Consider the following 19,940-nt stretch of genomic DNA (forward strand, 5'->3'; position numbering starts at 1 on the left):
AGGGCAGGGAATCTCCTTGGGTCACAATGTGCCGTCAAGGAAGGGTCAGGAGGAGCTGGGTCCAGGATTATGCGCCCTCGGCTTTCCCCCCAAAGCTCAGGAAGCCCCTCTTGGCTCCACTCTTCTTTGAGCTTTCTATCAAACAAGTCCTAGCGCCGGTGATCTTTTTGAACGTTCTGCGTCTCCACTCTGAGACTTCCCCTTTAAGGCGTTCTTCCCCTTTAAGATTCACGGCCCCTCCCGTCACGCTGCGTCGCAGTCTTAAGGCCCCGCCCCTTCAAACAGCTTTGGCCGGGCCGCGGCTGCTGCGCGACCGCCACGGCCCCTTTAAGCTCGAGCCCCGCCCCTGGTTCCCCATTCCCTTCCCTCCCCTCCCCTCCCCCTTCTGCCCGCACCAGGTGCCCCGGCCGGTCGTGCGGCGCGGCGCGGCGCGCGACGGTGAGCGCCGGGCCCCGAGGGGGTGCGAGGACACGTTCCCGGTCTTCCTCGGCCCTGGCCAGCTCCTCGCGGGTGCCAGGAGGCGGGGCCGGAGCTGCGACTGGGGCGGGGGAGAGGGGTGGGCCGGGGGCGGGAGGGGTGGGCCGGGACCGGCCGAATGCGGGGGAGGGGCTCAGGTGACTTACGGGGGAAGGAATGGCTCCCTTCGGAGCTCGCCTGTCCACAGGGGGTGTGGGGAACCTGGCTTACGCTCGGCGGCGTTCCCACTCTCCGTTGCCCGGCCAGTGCTCCGGTACAGCCCGATCGCGGAATTGTCCCCCTCAGACCCATGGGGTCCAGGCCCTTCTGTAGGGGGTGGCTGCCGGCCGGTCCCGCCGCCTGACCCCGCAGTCGTGGAGGCGGCCGGAGAGGCCCAGACTGAAAGCGGTGGCCTTTGAGCGGGGGCGGCAGGAGGGCACCAGCCCCCTCTCGGACCTCCTGGCAGAGGTGGGGGCCGTAGCAAAAGGCACAGGGGTGGAGCGTGGCCAGGGGCTAACCAGCTGGAACGGACGTCTGCCCGCTTCCCCCAGATACATGCTGAGCTGTGGGCTGGGGAAGGATCTGGCTGCCGGACCTCAGTTCCAAACCCTTGCCCGTCAGTGAGCTGGCGGTCACCATGGCAATGCGGGAGCTGGTGGAGGCCGAATGCGGGGGTGCCAACCCACTCATGAAGCTGGCCGGGCACTTCACCCAGGACAAGGCCCTTCGGCAGGAGGGGTTGAGGCCAGGCCCTTGGCCCCCAGGAGCCCCCGCCTCTGAGGCGGTGAGTATTTTTGATGTAGAAACACAAGCGGTGGCCTGGGATGGGGGGGGGGGCAAAGGAACACTGGGGGATAACTGCTCTCTCTGATGTGTCGCAAATGATAGTTACCACTTAATGAGTGTTTACTTAACACCGCGCTAAGCATTGTGCATCTTCAGATGGATGAAGGCCGTCGTTTTATAGATGAAGAAACTGAGGCTCAGAGAAGTTTTGTGACTTGCTCAAGGTTATTTATACATGCCGGAGCTGGAATTTTAACCCCTGTTTAACTGAGTTGTGTGTGGTCTTCACCACTGTACCATATTGCCCCCCCCCCCTTCTTTTCTTCTGTCTTAGGTCTCTAAGCCTTTGGGAGTAGCCTCGGAAGATGAGGTAAACATACCAGTCTCTTGCGTTGCATATTTCTTTTGCCCGTTGCGTTTTCACTTTAAACTTGGCTCACCCATATTTCAACCTGTGGACCTTCCTGACCAAATGAGATTTGCCTTATTCCACCTGCTTGCTTTTAAAAATGTATTCTTTTGAGTGTTTGCAAATCTATAGTTTCTTTGCTTCCCTTTCCTTGTATTTAGCATCCCCCATTCATGGGGCGTTATCTCCTGCTGAGTTCATTTCATCACGTCTCTCCTGGCAGTTGGTGGCCGAATTTCTCCAGGACCAGAATGCACCACTTGTATCCCGCGCCCCTCAGACTTTCAAGATGGATGATCTCCTGGCAGAGATGCAAGAGATTGAACAGTCAAACTTCCGCCAGGCACCCCAGAGAGGTGGGTCCAGAGTCTGGTGGGAGGGGAGTGCACCATTTTCTGTGCACAGAGGGCCAAGGGGGTTCCATATTTGGATGCTGCTGGCGTTGGGGAATTGAGATGCAGAAGGAGACAAAAGGCACAGAGTGTTTTCATGTGCACTGAGAGCTCCTTAGGCATGATAGAATGATACGTATTTCTTTTTTTTTTCTTAGTTCTCTCTCTTTCTTTTAAGCTCCTGGTGTGGCAGACTTGGCCTTGTCTGAGAACTGGGCCCAGGAGTTTCTTGCAGCTGGAGATGCTGTGGATGTAACTCAGGATTATAATGAGACTGACTGGTCCCAAGAATTCATCTCTGAAGTCACAGGTGAGGCTTGCATGGGGCAAAGTTCTCTTTGGTTCCCCAGTTCATCTTAGGATATAGAGCGATTTTAGCTTCTATGACTTTTCTGGATTCTTGACTCATTTCTCTAGGGCACTGAGCCTCAGGTGATAATAGGGAATTGTTGAAACTTATATGAAGCAGGGGACTGGGTTTGAACTGGATAAGAGATTTTGGAGATTATATCTCTGCATCTCTGTATCTCTCTCTATTTAAAGAGAATGGGAGAGAGGACAGGGAGAGAGAACACGAGGGGTTAGGTACTTCTTTCTTATCTGGAACTTTATTACTGTAATTTGGTGGTGAGGATCCCCAGATTGGATGAATGGCAGTATTGCCCAGGAAGAAATATTCAGCACAGCCTGTGGGATTCTGGCATTAAGTCATCTTGAAAAGAGTTGAGGCCTTGGAAAGTGGGATTGGGGAGTTCAAGGGCCTGAAGTACAGGGTCTTAGAGGGCAAAGACCATATCCTGATGATGATAATAAAAATTAATAGCTAATATTTACTTATCATGTTCTGGATTTTGTATTAAGTGCTCTGAATGCATTATCTATTTAATTCCCATGAGAATTCTCGAGGTAGCTACTGTTTTTATAACTAGCATATACATAAGAAAACAGAGGCTTTGGGATTAAGGGACTTGCCAAAGGTGATTCAGTTTTGTAGGTGGTGGAGTTGGGATTTGACTCTGGGTTTGAATGATTCCAGACCCTGTGGGCTTAACCATGGTGCTCTACTGGTGGGCCTGCACCCTAAGCTCTTCAGGGTCCCAGCCTATTTCTTGCTCTTTGAAAGGGTCCATGCTCATTACGTCCCTCGGGATTGATTCCTCTCCCCCAGGCCTGTCTGAATAGGGGCATGGGGGAAGGGCATTCTCTTCAGCTTTCCTCTTCTTCTTTGCTGTCAAAGGGAAGTACTTGTTAGCCTTTTTCCAATTTAACAAATTAAGAATAACAAGAGATACAAACGGACAAAGTTACAGAGATTATAGACTCTCAGGGCATTCACATTGTCATCGTTTTTAAATATTCCTGAGGTCACTAAAGGGACCTAATTGTTTTCTCCCTCCATCATTTTTATTCTTCTAAAAGTAGGGCTTTCTGTATTTAGGAAAAAAAACCCCAAATCTAACAGTTAAAAGCTGTTGGCCTCTTTTAACATGACTCCCTTTCCTCCAGCGCTGAAGTTGGAGTTTAAGGTAGAACAGTAGATGTTCTTTGTTTCTTGAATCATGCTTTGCACTTTATAATCTTAAAGTCGTTTGGTCTTCACAGTTATACTTACAAGGTAGGTATTCCTTCCCTATTGTGTAGACAAAGAAACTGAGATTTCGAAAGGTTAAATACTTTATCCAAAGTCATTCAGTAACAGAGATGACATTCAGACTCCTATCTTTCTGACTCTAGGCTCCATACTTAGAGCCATTACACTATCATTGAGAATCTTCTTTGTGGAATTTCCTCAGTGAAGCTCTGAGCTGTAACAAAGACACTCCCCCAGACCAACACTGTTTTTCATACAAACTGTAGACTTAAATGCTGTGTCTTATTGTAGAGAGACTTCTGTTGTAATGTTGGGCGTCATTTTTGATAACTCAGGAAAAAAATTATTGCTACCGTAAGCATTGAGATTGATGAGATTTCTGTTATGATTACCTTTAGAAAAACACGTTGGACTTGTCTCATTAAGTTCTCTTTGGGAGATCTCTTCTGTTTTGTCTGTTCTTTTGGGACTGTGCCTGCTTCATGGAGGCAGGGATAGGGAGAGGCGGAAAGGGAAGTTGAGCTGTTTGGGGCCTGCCTTCATAAAAATGTGCAATTGCATTAGTTATTGCTTTGTACGTAGTGGACCTTCAGTATTTATTGAACAAATGAATTGAGATCTGGGAGAAAGCTAAAGGAAATTAATTTTCTGGTCATTCATTTTTTATTATTCTCATAACATTCGTGGCTGATATTATTATATTGATGATATAGGTTACCTATTACTTTATGGATAAGTTGACTTCAAGATGAAAGGTTATATGCTTTAAATCCTTATTATTTTCAAACTCCTATTGTTAAGATTCCAGACTCAAGTTTACAAAGAACCTAGATGTGCATTTATTGTCTTGTCTTGTTCTATTTGAAAATAATTGATAGTTTCACTGGAAGTTGCAAAAAAGGTAGAAGAAGGTTCTGTGTATCTTTCATTCTGTTTTCCCTGGTGGTAATATTTTGCATGACCGTTTGTTATGTCCGACATCAAAATCGGGAAACTGCCATTGGTACAATCCACAGAGTGTATTAAATCTCACTGGTTTGACATGCCTTTGTGTGTGTGTGTTTATGGTTTTATGCGGTTTTATCACTTGTGTAGATTTGTGTAACTACCATCACAGTCGAGTTACAGAATTATTCCATTTGCCACATGAAGCTCATTTTTCAGTCTGCCATATTTCTTTTTAAAAATTTTTTTTCAATGTTTATTTATTTTTGCGACAGAGAGAGACAGAGCATGGACGGGGGAGGGGCAGAGAGAGAGGGAGACACAGAATCCGAAACAGGCTCCAGGCTCCGAGCCATCAGCCCGGAGCCTGACGCGGGGCTCGAACTCCCGGACCGCGAGATCGTGACCTGGCCAAAGTCGGACGCTTAACCGACTGCGCCACCCAGGCGCCCCAAGTCTGCCATATTTCTTGATGGAATCCACCCCCCGACCCCTGCCCCTAAATCTCCTGGGCCAAATAATTCCCCATCTTATGACTTGGCTGCAGGGATGAAATACGTCTTTAAGGGGTTTTGAATTCAGGCAGCCTCAGCTAACCTGGTGTGTGAGGTTCCTATGGTAATTACGAGAGAGAGACCTGTGCTGTAGGCAAGCAGCAGTGGCAGACGATGAGTGGCAACAGATCTCCCCCTGTGGCAGAGGAACAGACTGTGGAATAAAAGGAGTAACGATCTCATCGTGATGTTTTCTGCTTTCCCTATGGGTTTGCTCCCTGTGTGAACAGACAGTGATGTTAATAATAGAGAACATTTGTTACCCTGTGCCTTACGCATGCCTTATCTCGTTTGGTCTTTACAACCATCCCTATGAGGTAGCTGTTCTTATCTCTATTCATAGATCTATTTATATCTGTTTATAGATAAGGAAATGGAAACTTAAGGGTTAAGTAACTTGCACAGTGAATAAGAGGTGGTGTTGGGATTTGAGTGCCCAGAGGCTGACTCTAGAACCTACATTCTTTTTTTTTTTTTTTTTTTTTTAGGAAGAAACATAAAAATTTATTTAACAGGTGATAAAACTGAGGCATTGAAAGATTTAATAATTTATCCAATAAAATAGAGAATCGTAATTATAGAACCAGGGTAAGAACTCAGTCTTTCTGGGCTTTTATGGACAAAGTAGAACCTACATTCTTTACCACTGGGCTATTTAGCAAACTCAGGAATGTTTATGGATGAGGGTGGGAAGTTCTGAATTTTTGACTTTTGAGCTGGGGCTGGATGCGCCTAGGTGGAAGGAACACACAACGAGAAAGTAAGTAAGGTGAACATTCTGAATTGGATATTTGGTGTCAAGGTTGTGGGTTCTGACTCTACTGACTTACGTAAGCTAGGACAGTCCCTTCTCCTCTGCAGGCCTTAATTGCTCCAATCTCGAGTATCCAAATAGATCTGATTTTCTGTAAGAATTTCTCAAAAAATAGTGTGAAGGCCAAACAGAATTCTTTTGGTTCTTTCATTTTGACTCTGTTGGAGCAGGTTCACAATGCCAGAAAATTCTGAGTCTGATGGCTAAATATGGCCAAATACCAAATTACAGCTATTTGAGGATGACTTTTCTCATCCTGGGATTTTTTTTTCTAATCTGCCTCATGCCTCTTAAAGTCCAGATGCTTTATATTTTTTCCGTTGCTTCTTGTCCTTGAAAGGAGCATTTCACAAAAGACAGCATTCTCTCTAATTTGAGGAGCATTTGTGGCCAGAGCATGCTTCTGGAAGACACTCTAGTTGAGAGTAAGGAGTGGCTGGAGAGGAAGAGGAGTGGTGGTTAATTTGCAACAGAATGGGACGAAGGGATCAGAAGGCACTGGAAAGTCTACTTTAGTATTATGTGTCTCCTTCTTAGGTCTCCACTTTTGGGCCAGCAGTCTGTTGCCCATAATAACTAGTGAGGGAATCTGGATAAAAATGTTGAGAGTCTTTGAAATTAAGGACAAAAAAAAAAATGTCAACCATATCTTAATTTATTATATTAGTGATATTTATAGTTATGTGTATTTTGAGAGTCTGTATCCCCCTTTTTTTTCTCCTCCAGATTTTGACATTACTTTCCCACATGTTGAGCTTACTTTGTTGAAATTGTTCAGGCAAAGTCTCAGTTAAATGGAGTAGACATTTAATACCAAAGGGATACATCTGCCTTCTGTGTTGAAAGCAATGACAGATCTCCAAACTGGGGACAAAGATAGCATGACCATTTCAGTACTGATGGTGGAGAAGTGTGGATGCAGGGCAGAAGGAAAGCACACTGCTGGCTGGTGCCTTGTCTGTGTTGACTCATTCTTTAGGGCCCCTTTGTTGTTGTTTTTTTTAAATATTTATTTTTGAGAGAGTGCAAGCGGGGGAGGGGCAGAGAGAGAGGGACAGAGCTTCTGAAGCCGGCTGTATGCAGATAGGCTGACAGCAGAGAGCCCGATGCAGGGCTTGAACTCATGAACTATGAGATCACGACCTGAGCTGCAGTCGGACATTCAACTGACTGAGCCACCCAGGTACCCCTCTTTAGGGCCCCTTTGAATAATGTCTTAGTGCTTTTTGTTTTGTTTTGTTTTTTTCATTTTCCCCCGGCCCTAAAATAGTAAAGGACAAAGTCCTGGAGGTTGAGAAAGGGTTCAGTGCCCTCGTTCAATCTGTACCTTGCTAATCTTTACTATGATGTTGTGGCAGTGCCCTTTGTCACTAGGGCTTTTAAGACAGTTCCTAGAATTACACTTAAAAAACATAGCCCTAAAATGAATCAAAAGTGAGGGGTACCAGGGTGACTCAGTCAGCTAAGCATCTGACTCTTGATTTAGGCTCAGATCATTATGATCTCATGGATCATGGGTTCGAGCCCTGCATTGAATCCCTCGCATGGGATTCTCTCTCTCCCTCTCTCTGCCCCTTCCCTGCTGCTCTCTCACTCTTTCTCAAAATAAATAAACCAAAAAACAAACAAACGAATCAAAAGTGACAAGTCAGAATAATGTTTCTTTTTGGGGGAGGGAGGGCCCGACGGAGCCTGTGGGAGGTCTGAAACGTTCTGTGTCTTGATGTGGCTGGTGGTGATTTGCGTGTATTCACGTGTGGAGTTAATGAAGCAGTATGCTTACGCTTGGTACACTTTGTGTACATTCATGTTTGCATGTTGCATCTCAACTAAAAAAATGAAACCAACATCCAGTGGGAAGAGTGGCCCTAGGTATTTTTTAATTCTAGCCCGGCATTCTGCTTCTCAGGTTCTCCTGGTGGCTTTACTACAAGGAAATACGAGGCTCGTTTTATTGGGAGAGCGTGAACTCTGTCGATGGAGACCAGACCAGAGGTCTTCCGCTCTCCTTTAGCTCCTTACCCGTTTCTTGCAGTGCCTTTGAGGAAGGTGGAGGCCCCGAGTGCCTGCTGTTTCTTACTGAGGCCTCTGGCACTTCAACCAAAAGGGTTTGGACTCCTTTCCTGAGTCTCCTCATTTGTTTTCCTGTTTCCAGTCCAGTAAACTTTGGCCCCAGGCCCCTTGGGAGTGGGTTGGATATTGGGAGTTTAGTAGTGTTTTCTTTTGAGCAGGACTTTCTGAGGAATTCAGTAGGGTCTTATCTGCTTTGGCTTGGTTAAGAGGGTCAGTTGAATACGCGTGGTACTCTCCTTCTCCCTGACCCTCACGGAGCCCAGTGTGATTTCTCCAAATCCGTTCCTTGCAGATCCTTTGTCTGTGTCCCCAGCCCGCTGGGCTGAGGAATATCTGGAACAGTCCGAGGAGAAGTTGTGGCTGGGAGAGCCTGAGGGAACAGCTGCCACTGATCGCTGGTGAGTCCAGCTACTTCTTTCTGGATGGATCCCTGTGAAAGGAGCGTTGGGTAGTTTTCTCAGCCTCCCTCACCTCCTGCATCTGCATTCTCAAACTGATTTGCAGTCCCCTCATTTTCTTTTCTTTTCTTTCTTAAGTTTATTTATTTTGAGAGAGACAGACAGCATGCCAGAGGGGGAGGGGAAGAGAGACGGGGGGCACAGAGGATCTGAAGTGAGCTCTGTGCTGCCAGTAGAGATCCTGGTGTGGGCCTCAGACTCACAGAGTGTGGGATCACGACCTGAGCTGAAGTTGGATGCTTCACTGACTGAGTCACCCAGGAGCCCCCCCGCCCCTTTTTTAAAGTTTATTTATTTTGAGAGAGGGGCAGAGAAGGGGAGAGGGAGAGAATCCCAGGCAGGCTCTGCACCATCAGTGGAGCTTGAACTCAGGAACCATGAGATCATGACATGAGCTGAAGCCGGACACTTAACCGACTGAGCCACCTAAGCACCTCCCCTCATTTTCAGTGTTAAGGTTCTCACTTGTATTATTACCCCTACTCAAAGTGTGAGTGAGTCAAGAATCCTAAGTGTCGTAACCAGAAGTTTGTAACTTTACCTTACGTACCCTATTGCCTCTTTAATTTGGAGGCTGCTACTATATTCCTTCTCTCTGCAAAGGTGTGTTTGTGAATGGGAGAAGTAAAAGAATGTAGCTAATACTTTGCCACTTCCGCCCATGTCCCTTTTTTTTTCTTTATAAAATTTTTTTTGTTTATTTATTTATTTTGAGAGAGACAGAGACAGTGTGAGTGGGGGAGGGACAGAGAGAGAGGGAGACAGAGAATCCCAAGCAGGCTCCATACTGTCAACGCAGAGCCTGAAGCGGGGCTTGAACCCACAAACTGTGAGATTATGACCTGAACTGAAACCAAGAGTTGGATGCTTAAGGGACTGACCCAGGCACCTCCCCCTCCCCCACCAAGTTTCCTTTTTTAATGTAAATTGGAATTTGTAGGACCTCAACAAGAATGTGTGTCTTTTCCTTGATAAGAACTGTGATGCCAGGGGCTGGGGGGTGGGGAATAGCATGGGGAAGGTGGTGGCAGACGAGTGTGTGGAACCCGTTTGCCCTTACCTGTTCCAGGTATGATGAATATCATCCCGAGGAGGATCTGCAGCACACAGCCAGTGATTTTGTGGCCAAGGTGGATGACCCCAAGTTGGCTAACTCTGAGGTGAGCCACATCCCACTGCTATTTTGCCCAGCAGAGCTGGCCTTCAAAGCCAAGAGTCTAGCTTTTCATACCCCAGTGTAAAGAGAAGGAAATAAGATCCAGGGTCCATGCCTTCCTGTCTTGAGAATAGAGACTTCGCATCCTGCCTCTTACTTTCAGCATTCTTTCCCTCACTTCCTTGCATACTCACCCTGTTGCTTTTCTGTGTCTTCTCAAATCTTTAAAGCCAGAAATTCCTTTCTTTTTGTTCTCTACATTTTTCAGGGTCTTTTAGCAAATCTTGCCTGCAGCTAGAGATGGTCAGGGGGAGGGTGAGTGCAGGCTTCTCTTGGGCATGGTTGAGAGTGCACACCTGGAAGTCCTCTCCCAAGTGGCCTATGTGTGTCTCTGTGCCCCAGTTCCTGAAATTCGTGCGGCAGATTGGCGAGGGGCAGGTGTCCCTGGAGTCCGGTGCAGGGTCGGGCCGAGCTCAGGCAGAACAGTGGGCAGCAGAGTTTATACAGCAGCAGGTAGGACATTGTCACTTCCCAGTCCCACTTGAGAGCCGGCTGGTGCCCCAGGCCTTGGGTTCAGTGTTCAGTGGTCCTAGACGGGGAAGGGATTTTATTGCCAGCTTGTCTTGGTAGCATCGAGGTCCTGAGTGGGTGGGAAAGAGATCCTGAGAATGTTCTCAGAAGTGTGCAGGTTGCTGGTGTTTAGTGGGTATTTAGTCAGTAGAAAGTTGGTGGTGGTCTGACCATCCTTCTTTGTCACAGGGTACATCAGATGCCTGGGTTGACCAGTTCACAAGACCAGTAAACACAGCTGCCCTCGATATGGAGTTTGAACGAGCCAAGTCAGCTATAGAGGTGAGAGCAGGTAGCACAGGAGCAGACACCTCGAGAGAAAACACTCCTTTGGAGAGAGTGGGTGTTTTAACAGCAAGGAAACGTACCACGAATGTTGTATGTCCTAGTGTTCCTGGGCCCTCTGTGTCAGAATGCTTGGGGTAGGGCATCAGCTCACACTGCAGAATCAGGATCTGAGCGTAGGATCTAGGAATCTTCACTTAAAAAAGCTCTTCAGGAGATCTTAAATGCATTAACATTTAAGAACTACTGCCTTACGGAATCTGTCCTAGCGGCGCTGAGCGTCAGGTGGGGTGGTCATGATGGATCTCCTTTTTCTATCTGCCTTCCCTTCCTTACAGTCCGATGTCGATTTCTGGGACAAGTTGCAGGCAGAGTTGGAGGAGATGGCGAAACGGGACGCAGAGGCTCATCCCTGGCTTTCTGACTATGATGATCTCACGTCTGCTTCCTATGATAAGGTAAGAACTCGGTTTTCGGATTGCAGGGTTTCCTTGTTTTGTGCCTCCTTTAATCTTGAATTTGGAGGGTACCTACTTTCAAGTAATTACTACCTGGAACCCCTTTCCACGAAGGGAGGTCTAAATCATTCCCTTGCCCCGCTCCTCTCCAGTGTTTGAAGGTATGTTTTATTCTTAGGGTATAAGGATTAATAATAATAGACCATCCTTGTCAAATAATGGTAATACAGTGACATAGTACCTATAATAGAGATTTGCCCATGATGCATTCAGAACCTAGATGAAAGAGCTCTGCTTTGGAGATTGATTGAGAACATTTTTAAGGAGATAGATACCCCTTTGGTAGAGAGTGGTAATTGGTAGATTATCTGTCTTCCCACCTTCATATCTATTTACTTTTTTTTTTTTATGTTTATTTTTGAGAGAGAGAGACAGAGTGTGAGTGCCGGTGGGGGGGAGGGGGGGAACAGGGGCACAGAGAGAGGTAGACACAGAATTTGAACCAGGTTTCAGGCTCCGAGCTGTCAGTACAGAGCCTGATGCGGGGCTTGAACCCACAAACCGCGAGATCATGACCGAGCCGAAGTCAGATGCTTAACTGACTAAGCCACCCGGGCGCCCCTCTGTTTACTTTTTTTAACTCACAAATTCATTTTAAATTTGGATCTGTTCCTGTAGGGACTGACCACCTGTGCCAATTTAGGTGTTTTCAAAGAATTATATTAAATAACTTAAATGTTAGGAAAATATTCTAGCAGTCATTGGTGAAAGTTGATCTAGTTTTGCATATAGCATATACTTTAGACCAAGAAGCTTATGCTGTTTCAGAGGTATCACTGTGGAAAAAAATCTGCTTTGGGACTGTGAGGTATTTAGGGATGTGGGTAATAACTGAACTGCTGAGGGGGCGCCTGTGGCTCAGTCGGTTCAGCGTCCGACTTTTGATTTTGGCTCAAGTCATGATCTCACGGTTTGTGAATTTAAGCCCTGCTTGGGGCTCTGCGCTGACAGCATGGAACCTGCTTGGGATTCTCTCTCTCTCTCTCTCTCTCTCTCTCTCTCTCTCTCAAAATAAATAATAAATTAAAAAAAGAATTGAGCTGCTGAGCTGAAGCATGAGGGGGAAGGAGAGAACTGTTTGGTTTTGGAAGAGACGAAACAGGAACTGGGGAGGAGAGTACCAATACCTCTTCTCAGCTCAGATCTGGTTGGGAAAGGATTCTGGGGCTAGAACCAGGGCCTGAGATGTAAAGCAGGATGTCTGAGGTAGATCTTGACATAGGGGAGCTATGCAAAGGTAGGAAAGAGTAGGGTTCAAGATAACTATAAAAAGGCTAGCATTTGGGGCGCCTGGGTGGGTCAGTCGGTTGAGTGTCTGGCTCTTGATTTCAGTTGAAGTCATCATCCCAGGGTCGTGGGATCGAGTCCTGAGTCGGTCTCCACGTGGAGCCTGCTTAAGACTTTTTCTTTCTCTCACTCTGCCCCTCTCCCCTGCTCGTGCACTCTTGCTCTCTCACATAGGAAAAGAAAAAAAGAAAAGGCTAGCTTTTGAAAGCCAATGAAAAACTTAGTACTGGGAAAAATGGGATTTTGTTTACTGTTTATCTCAGTCTTAGTTTTTAAGAGCTATCCTCTTACAGGGAAGAGAGCTTACTTCTTGGACCCTGCCCTATGTTTTGCCACAATAAGAGTTTCTTCTGTGGAATTCTGAGGAGGAAGAACTGAAGGAAGTACCTGCACATAATACATTTATTAATTTGTATAAGTAATTTGATAAGTTGCAGAGTTCCATCATCTTACAAGTGGCAAATTATATATTTTAGATGAAAATTTCCATGCTTTTAATAAATATAGATATATCATTGATTTTGTATGAGTAGCATTTCTTAGCATTTTTTGCTCTCATATTAATGACATGCTAGGTGGAATAAAATTTTCTTGAATGCTTTTTTTTTTTTAAGAGGGGGTGAGGAGCAGAGAGAGAGGGAGAGAGAGAATCCCAAGCAGCCTCCATGCTCAGTTCAGAGCCTGATGCAGGGCTCAATCCCACAACACTGGGATCGTAATCTGAGCTGAAATCAAGAGTTGGACACTCAACTGACTAAGCCACCTAGGCGCCCCTATGCTATTATTGAATTATATGTCAATAGTGCATTTTTTGTTTTTAAATGTGGATCTGATCCTGATTGTCATATAAATTCATGGGTCTCTGAATATACTATTTTTTTACTGGATGGTCCTTAAATTTTCAAGACAACATCTGTAGCTCAAGCACATACTGTATCCCTTTAGCATAAAGAAGTTTCTCTGATGGGCTAGACTCTTAATAGTATCCTATTTCTGCTGCATGATCCTGTGAGATTTTGGAATAGACCAGACAGTGGATCAGACTGATTGGCTCGGCTTAGACTTTTTAGGTTGCAACAGCGATCATAAGCTCATGCTGCATTCTTTTGGTTTGAAGCTTCCTCCCGCATATTCTTTTTTCCATTTATGCAAATGTTCTAATTGTGAAAAATTCCTCTTTGATCACCAGTTGATAAAATGGCAAGGAGGGTAGATAGCATGGACAAGAGTATTTGGAGAACCTCCTGATGGCATTGATTTGTTACATTGTCTTTTGAGGATAATGCCTATTTTATGAATAGTATTTTATGCTTTTTGATAATAAGACTTCGGTGAATAATCTCACTTGATTATTAATAATCTCAGAACTCTGTAATTAATAATCTCAGAACTCTGTAGTTCTGAGAGGCAGGAATTGATTTCATGAGGAAATTATGTTATAGATGACAATGATCTCTGTTTCCTACAGGGTGGCTTAAAACATAGATCGTTGATGATAGTTGAAGTTGGTTGTGGAGGGATTTATGTCTAGGATGGGGGTTAGCAAACTATGGCCCACAGGTAAATCTGGCCTGCTAACTGTTTTTGCCTGGTCTATGAGCTGATAGTGGTTTTAACATTCTTAAACAGTTGAAAAAAATGAAAAGAAATATTTTGTGACCTGTGCAAATTATATACAATTCAAATTGCAGTGTCCATAAATAAAATTTTATTGGAACACAGTCATGCTTATGTGTTTTACATATTTGTGGCTCCTTTCTCTCTCCAAAGGTGGAGTTGACTAGTGACAGATTACTTATTATCTGGCCCTGATGAGAAAGGTTTGCTGATCCCTGGTCGAAGGTCATTTTCTACCTTCAGAGTTTTCATATTGTACAGAGACATCCCAGGAGCACTACTTATTCTCAACATGAATATACTTTTAATACATTTATTCCTAATCCATCTCCTGTAATATATCTTGCTTCTTAGACTTCCACTGTAATTATTTAAGTTTTGTCTGTCACAAGTAATTTTCATCTGATGACTTATGATGGTTCAGAACTTGGCCGGTAAAATTTAGGTGTTTCCAGTTCTTTAGCAGTTCCGTAGTAATAGTGAAAAAGGGTCTCACTCACGTCTTTATTGTAGACGGTTTCATTCTTATTTGTCCTTAGCTACATTTAGAAGGGCTCTGCCTGGTATTTTGCATCTTTTCATTCTGGTATATTGTTTTGTGATGGTAACTATTTACTTCCCAAAGAGGAACATTTTATTTGCTTGTCCCAAGTCATGTGGCTTACTAGAGACTTCCCTTTTACCTTATTACCTCTTTGCCTAACATGAAATACCAGTAGACAAAGCTTTGCACATAGCATCATAATCCTTCCCTGAAATGAGAAATCTTTAGCCAGAAGAGAACGGTGTTTTTCTGAAGCATTTTTTGCCGTCAGGATTTTGGGATCTAGGTTTCATTTACTATGAGATACAGATTAATATTAGTAACTTTCAAGAATGAAATTAGGGAACAACTAAAGTTTTCCAAGTGCTTGAACACATGTTATCCAGGCAGTGCACACAGTGATTCTCTGAGCTAGGCAAGAGTGGGATTTGAGTGGCAGGACCTCTGACTCCAAATTGCATTTCCGTTATCTGTTATCACATTGCTGCAGGAAAACAAGAAATGCCCTTTGTTTTTTTAAATATTTTAATGTTGGGGCACCTGGGTGGCGCAGTCGGTTAAGCGTCCGACTTCAGCCAGGTCACGATCTCGCGGTCTGTGAGTTCAAGCCCCGCGTCAGGTTCTGGGCTGATGGCTCAGAGCCTGGAGCCTGTTTCTGATTCTGTGTCTCCCTCTCTCTCTGCCCCTCCCCCGTTCATGCTCTGTCTCTCTCGGTCCCAAAAATAAATAAACGTTGAAAAAAAAAATTAAATATTTTAATGTTTATTTATTCTTAGAGAGAGAGAGACAGACAGACAGAATGTGAGTGGGGGAGGAGAAGAGAGAGAGGGAGACACAGAATCTGAAACAGGCTCCAGTCTCTGAGCTGTCAGCACAGAGCCCTGTGCAGGGCCCGAACCCACAAATGCGAGATCGTGACCCGAGCCAAAGTCAGAAGCCCAACCTAGTGAGCCACCCAGGTGCCCCAAGAAATGCCCTTTGAATAGCTAAGGAGAGCTTATCTCATTCCTATAAGCGGATCTTGTAAGAAATGTGTTCTGTCCAGTAGTGAGAGTCAAGGATGTAGAAATACAGGCCTTTAAAGACTTCCTAAAATAAGCTTACTCCCAGCATGGATCCCAGTTTGTAGACCTTCGCTTTTCAGTTATTGTGAACAGGAGACAGCAGCATGAGCACGATACCGAATGGTTTTACTGTAGTCCTAGATGATCCCCTTTATAATTTGGAAAATTTGTTGGCATTTAATTCGGATACTTTTTGGAGGCCTTCAACTTCTCCACCTCTGTGTGGGTTGTCCTCTCCCATTTCTTCTGCTTTGCCTGCGACGGCTCTGTCCCAGAGGTTTTCACTTGGCTTCCTTTCCCTGTAGGGGTACCAGTTCGAGGAGGAGAACCCCCTGCGTGACCACCCCCGGCCTTTTGAGGAAGGCCTCCGGCGGCTTCAGGAGGGGGACCTGCCAAACGCGGTGCTGCTTTTTGAGGCAGCTGTGCAGCAGGATCCCAAGCACACGGAAGTGAGTGACTCACTGGTCTGCCTTCACATGAGACACGGCTTCCTTCAGTTTTGCGGGAAGCCCCACAGAGCAGTGCAGATGGATGCGGGCCTGGGCGGTGGCCTGAGGCCGGGGGGTAAGGGTGGAGAGGGGGAAGCCAGAGGAAAGGAGGGTGGCAAGGTGAATACACGAGTAATGGGATCTGGCACCTTCTTTCTAGGCTTGGCAGTATCTGGGCACCACCCAGGCAGAGAATGAACAAGAACTGTTAGCCATCAGTGCGCTGCGGAGGTGAGTGCGTGAAAGGTGGGGTGAGGTGCTTCCGAGGCCCTCCAGATAGCCTTTAGAACGCTAGCGTCCCAGCCCCAGATCCTTGTCTTCTTTCCGGTCACTAGCAAGAGTGTGTTCTTGCGGCGAAACTCTTAAGGTTTGGAGGGAATTGGAGACACCTGGTTACGTTTCCTCACGAGAGGATACGTGTATATGTGGGACCCTTACTGGTTCCTTGGCTGCTAAAACATCCCGCCTTCTCATATCTGTAATTTTGTTAGTAACTCGCGTGTGGAGGAGTCCCTTGCCTCGTAATCTGAGGGAGCTGGCAGGTGAGGCTGTCATGACTCTGCATTCCGTGACCGTATTCCAGTGTCCTGCAGGTGCCAGCTCTGCCCACCTCTGTCCAAACAGGTGTCTGGAGCTAAAGCCAGATAACCGGACGGCACTGATGGCGCTGGCTGTGAGCTTCACCAACGAGTCCTTGCAGCGACAGGCCTGCGAAACCCTGCGAGACTGGCTGCGCTACACGCCGGCCTATGCCCACCTGGTCGTGCGCGGCGAAGAAGGGGCTGGTGGGGCGGGACAGGGCCCCAGCAAGCGCATCCTGGGATCCCTGTTGTCGGAGTGAGTGCGAGGGATTCTTGGGAGGACAGATGGTAACGGGAGTCCCAGGAGAGGGAGGATCTTGATTTGGGAAGCTAGGATGGACTTAGACTCAGTGGTTTGAGAGTGGGATGCGGGCGGTGCCTGGGTGGCTCAGTCAGTGAAGCGTCCGACTTCGGCTCAGGCCACGATCTCGCAGTTTGTGGGTCGAGCCCCACTTCGGGCTCCGTGCTGACAGCTCGGATCCTGGAGCCTGCTTCGGGTTCTGTGTCTCCTCTCTCTGCCCCTCCCCTTTCTGTCTCTGTCTGTCTCTCAAAAAATGAATAAACATTAAAAAAAAATGACACACAAAAAAGAGTGGGATGGGAAACCCAGGATCCACTTGAAGGAGGTCCGCACTCCATGGTGCAGTGCCGGGATGAAACAGAACAGGTTTCTGAAGTGGAGTTTGGGGGTCGGAGGATGACTGATAGACTGATGAATCTCGAGGGTGTGAGTGACTAAGGAAATATTTTGGGAGGGTGGGAATATAGACACATCCATCCACCTATGTCTGTGTTTTTGTTTTTGTTTTTCTTCCCCCCTACTTATCCAGCTCCCTATTTCTTGAAGTGAAGGAGCTCTTCCTGGCTGCTGTGCGCCTGGACCCTACATCCATTGACCCTGATGTGCAGTGTGGTTTGGGAGTCCTCTTCAACCTGAGCGGGGAGTATGACAAGGCAGTGGACTGTTTCACAGCTGCCCTCAGCGTCCGTCCCAACGTGAGCCTCAGGAGGAATAGAAATAGAACATGACTGTGTCTTACTGAAGAATCATTTGTTGGGAACTTCGGAGTCATGGGAGATTTCGTTCCGGAGACTGGTTGCCATGGGAGAATTGGGGAAAGGAGGCTGGGAGTACAGGGTCATGTGGACGTCGGGGAGTCTGCATGAGATGAGAGCGGTTGCACTGTGGCACACGGGGAACAGTGGAGGACAGAGGAACAGAAGGAACCTGTATTAGCTAAACAGAATGGTGAACCAGGGGGAGGGACGGGCAGAATTGGAGCGCCTGGCTCTTGTTTCTAACCCTTCTCCATTCCTATCCCAGGACTATTTGCTGTGGAATAAGCTAGGGGCCACCCTGGCCAACGGAAACCAGAGTGAAGAAGCAGTAGCTGCCTACCGTCGGGCCCTTGAGCTACAGCCTGGCTATATACGGTCCCGCTACAACCTGGGCATCAGCTGCATCAACCTTGGAGCTCACCGGTGAGAGCAGCTCTTGAGTAATTCATGGGCGAATTCCTTCCCGCCGCCTTTGACCCCGGCTCCTCATTCTTTGATCCTGTATTTGACTGACTAGCCCCAGCCTTCTCCCCAGGCCGGCTGACCTGTCTCCTTCCAGTGATGTTCTGCTCACCATCTCTCACTTTTATTCCCTACAGGGAGGCTGTGGAGCACTTTTTGGAGGCCCTGAACATGCAGAGGAAAAGCCGGGGCCCTCGGGGAGAAGGGGGTGCCATGTCAGAGAATATCTGGAGCACCCTACGTTTGGCATTGTCTATGTTAGGCCAGAGTGATGCCTATGGGGCAGCTGATGCCCGGGATCTGCCCACGCTCCTAACTATGTTTGGCCTGCCCCAGTGACAGTGGGATGGGCTGCCCTGTGAGTGTCTGCTTGGAGGGGTCCCTGCTCTGGATGTGACTCCCTCTCCCCAAATGGGCCTACCAAGGGGGTGGGCTGATGACCACAAGCGGTACGGCCTCTCAGGAGCTGCCTCAATGTAGGGGGTGGGGGGTAGTCTGTGTCCTTCCTACATAACTGTAGGAAAATGAGCTGTGTCGACTCTGAGTCCCTTGGTAATTCAGGGGCTGTACACCCCAGCGACAGATCTCTCTGCTCATCATGCCCTTTCTTGGTGCTGCTTTTTTGGGTAGGACCCAAAGATCTAGGGTAACTGTTGTCATCAGCTGCCATTTCTGATAGGGTCTACCACATTTGTAATGTCCGTCCTTCCCCCCCCCCCCCCCCCCCCTTTTACTGGGAACTGGTGATAGTGCAGCTTTCTTGGGCAGTTGTGGGTGGCAGGTTCTTCTACCGTGCACCTCTGTGATGACTGTACCTGGGATGGGGTGTTAGGAGTCGGCCTGTTGGATTTAAGTGTTGCTTTGGCTCAGCAGAGCTGAGTTTTGATGGGGGTGCCCACAGTTCGGTTGTGCCTGGACCTCTCCCGACTGTAGTCAGGTGCCCTGGGTGCGGTGCCGTACGCAGTAAGACTGGTGTCATCATTGAGGGGTCCCCGGGAGTGGCTGGGGTCAACTGTACAGAGAGTGTTTGTGTGTGGGGTAGGAGGATGCTTGTTTGTGGAATGAACCTAGAAGGGACCAGATGGGATCAGATTAAGGGCTCTGTTCTGGGGCTGTTGGTGGGAGGACAGAGCAAGTGGGCTGCGGGGTGTGGTGAGGGCAGCAAGACCCCCTCCTAGAAAGGCGTGCGAGTAGGAGTTGAGCCAGCTCTTCTAGAAAGTTGTCTCGGAGATTGCAGTCTTGCCAGATTCCTAGCAGAGAGGCGGTTCAGTGTTACCGTAAGCCTTTTGCTGAACTTCTTTAAATGTTTCTAGGGGAGAGCATTGAAAAATCCCCTTCCCGCATATTACCTTCACAAGGTGTAGATTGAGGGAACGTGAGGGAGCAGCTTGGAATGTCCTCAGCTGCCCCCTGCGTGGGGAGATCCACTAACCCCCAGAAATGACTGCTAAGCCTCTTGCCTTGTCTTCACTAGCTAATGATCAGAGAGATTTTTTTTAAACTACCACGGTCCCAAGGTTCCATCCTGAAATTTATTTTTCTTTGTATGAATATGTGTAAATGATTTAAAAATAAAACTGTATGAATAAAATTTGTATGAAGAATAAGTGGAACTGACATGGGTGTGAGTTCTGCTGCCAGGGGAGAAGTTGGGGTGTGGGAGGTGGGTTGGTGTTTGGAGGATTGGCATTCAGCAGTTTTCTTCTCTCTTTGCCTTTCAAACCCTCACTAGTATATTGATTGCCCATCCATCCATCCAGTAATATTGAGCACCTAACACATGCCTGGTACCATGAATAAGATGTACAAGGTCCCTGTGTCCATGGAACTT

At 47.1% G+C, this 19,940-nt stretch overlaps 1 protein-coding gene across 7 annotated transcripts; it reads left to right on the forward strand.

The window, feature by feature from the left end:
- The first annotated feature begins 277 nt into the window (after positions 1–277).
- Positions 278–19,700, forward strand: PEX5 (peroxisomal biogenesis factor 5). Of its 7 annotated transcripts, none has more exons than XM_023256742.2 (16): positions 278–438; positions 1,008–1,240; positions 1,577–1,612; positions 1,875–2,007; positions 2,222–2,353; positions 8,313–8,418; positions 9,548–9,638; positions 10,037–10,147; positions 10,394–10,486; positions 10,828–10,947; positions 15,825–15,968; positions 16,168–16,238; positions 16,632–16,844; positions 17,419–17,584; positions 17,913–18,070; positions 18,247–19,700. In XM_023256742.2, the coding sequence occupies exons 2-16, from the start codon at positions 1,094–1,096 to the stop codon at positions 18,446–18,448; spliced, it is 1,923 nt and encodes a 640-aa protein (XP_023112510.1). In that variant the 5' UTR covers positions 278–438; positions 1,008–1,093; the 3' UTR covers positions 18,449–19,700. The 7 variants fall into 7 exon arrangements, with proteins under 7 accessions (XP_023112510.1, XP_023112511.1, XP_023112513.1 ...); XM_023256743.2 differs by having other exon boundaries at positions 10,852–10,947; XM_003988355.5 differs by lacking the exon at positions 278–438 and adding an exon at positions 585–730.
- Positions 19,701–19,940: the final 240 nt, after the last annotated feature.

Source organism: Felis catus, chromosome B4 (assembly GCF_018350175.1).
Source record: "Felis catus isolate Fca126 chromosome B4, F.catus_Fca126_mat1.0, whole genome shotgun sequence".
Lineage (NCBI taxonomy): Eukaryota > Metazoa > Chordata > Mammalia > Carnivora > Felidae > Felis > Felis catus.